Raw genomic sequence first — 2354 nt, forward strand, 5'->3', positions numbered from 1 at the left:
GATGTAATGTCCGTAACGTGGAATGGCCCAATACTGGAATATCAACATGAAAGCTCAATGAAGAGGTTTTATGGGCATTTTGACTACAAAAGCTGTTTGCCAATCAAATTATCATGCGATTGTAGAAATCTTGTCGTAAATTCTCTAAAATTTCTCTTTTCATAAGGAAAATTAAGAAAGAAAAGGCAACTATTAGGCCACAAACAGAATAACTGTAAAATGGACATCGATTGTTAAAATTGAATAAAGACCCCATAAGTTTAGTGATTCATGCACGAGATCTAACACTCACTCACTCACTCACTCACTCACTCACTCAGACAACCCCAATGACATTGTGCATTACAGGCTAGCCCATAAGCACAAAAATGCAATATTTTTGGACAACAGGCACATAGAGGAAAATTAATGATTTGTCTCAGGGCACAAACATTGACTGTAACAATTCAAAAGGTGGTAATGAAATGTAACGTAAACAGGATGATGATTGGTGTAAAGACGAGGCAGAAACTCCTGCAGGCATTACTGATACCATGTTAACAACAACATATTTTCTAAATGAAAATATATGACAGTATGCATTAAAATAATGTGGCACCAGCAGAGGGAAGCAAACCAGTCAGACAGTGCATTGAGTGAATCATGGTTGAGACATGGTTAGTCTGAGCATGATTAATTGACAACATCACGAGGTAGTTTCAATCATGATCAAACCAAACATGTTGAAAATGGCAGATGGATGCGGAGAGGAGGTGAGTGCCCAAAAGAACCAAAATTGGGGCTATTGTGAGGCCAACTGTCTAGTTGAAATATGGGCCGATGAAGAAATACAATGACAATTATAGGCGATTGCTAAGCTTGTGGAAAACGGAATATCTTGTACTGAAGAAAGCACAAATGCCGTCTCCTTGTTACACACTGCATAACCCTCCTCCTCTGAAGGGCTTGAAAACTGACACTAAACAAAAGAATGATTGCAACTGTTACAGTACATTAATTTGTATGTGCATACCATGAAACAGCTGCATAAATTATACAACCATGCATGAAACTTGTTTGAAACCGACATCTGATGTGAACAATGCGATAAAAAACATGTTTAGGGCAAAACGTGTTTCCTTAAAACATGTTACTCTAATCATGTTTTGGCTTTAATGTAACAACACAGCTTTAGTGTCTTCTAAGATAAAACTACAGAAGAGTTATATCCAGGGATGATCCTTGAGCAAAAAAGGTCAGTAAACAATGACAGGCTAACAAGTGTTCAGCACAATGAGATTTGTAGATACCAGATAGAAGGGCAGCAGTGTCAGTAGAAAACCTGCTTTTCAAAACAGAGATCTAGGAACTGCTGGCATATTAGGAAAGTGAGCAGGTACATATTACTGTCACGTACAGTACGCCACACAGGTAGCCTTCGGATACCTATTACGGTACTGTTTTAGTTCACGTTTCCATCAGTCTTATGAATTAAAATTCTTAGCCTATTATATCGTTTGTATTAATTTTTAGTAAGCATACAATATTCGACCCAAACTTTACCGCCGACCATGTTTTAAATCTGACAGTGAATATTTCAGGTATTTTCGTAGGTATTTCAGGTGTTTATGATTAGTATATTTTATACAGAGAACACTGGAATCACGCTTTATTTTTTAAAAATCACGACAAAATGAAGTGCCTCGGTTTGCCTCATGGCTACGGCCCAGAACAGTGTGCCTACAGATGTACAGTTTTAATGCAATCTAAGAAAACACTACTCACTCATTTTGATACATGGTCTTGAAGAGGAGAGGAAAATAAGTGGGTCCACAACGATGCAATAACAACTCGTTTGATAAAACCAAATTCTTGACTGAAAATCTCGCCACGAGTTACGGACTGCATGCTAGCATGCATATAGAGCACTTTTACACCATATGACACACCATCTATAGTATATCCTAATATGGTATCACACGCACTCTCCTAAAATTCCCTTACACTTGTCTCCTCTCACCTTTACTTGTACGCACTCACCTTCACTTATATGCACTCACTTTCACTTGTACGCACTCACCTTCACTCGTATGCATCCACTTTCACTTGAATGCATCCACCTTCACCTGTACTCACTCACCTTCACTTGTACGCACTCACCTTCACTTTAATGCATCCACCTTCACTTGTACGCACTCACCCTCACTTGTGTGCAGTCACTTTCACTTGTATGCACTCACGTTTACTTGGACGCATTCACCTTCACTTGTATGCACTCACCTCCACTTACATGAATCCACCTTCACTTGTACGCACTCATCTTCACCTGTACGTACTCACCTTTACTTAAATGCATCCACTATCACTTGTATGCA

At 38.9% G+C, this 2354-nt stretch overlaps 1 protein-coding gene across 1 annotated transcript in view; it reads right to left on the reverse strand.

The window, feature by feature from the left end:
* Positions 1-1892, reverse strand: part of LOC138031644 (uncharacterized) — a 20706-nt gene extending 18814 nt beyond the window's left edge. The window contains exon 1 of the mRNA XM_068879299.1: positions 1765-1892. Within this exon, the coding sequence (XP_068735400.1) occupies positions 1765-1778 (14 nt within the window). The 5' untranslated portion in view covers positions 1779-1892. The remainder of the gene's footprint in view (positions 1-1764) is intronic.
* Between the last annotated feature and the right edge of the window lie 462 nt (positions 1893-2354).

The sequence above is a fragment of the Montipora capricornis genome, chromosome 2 (assembly GCF_036669925.1).
Source record: "Montipora capricornis isolate CH-2021 chromosome 2, ASM3666992v2, whole genome shotgun sequence".
Lineage (NCBI taxonomy): Eukaryota > Metazoa > Cnidaria > Anthozoa > Scleractinia > Acroporidae > Montipora > Montipora capricornis.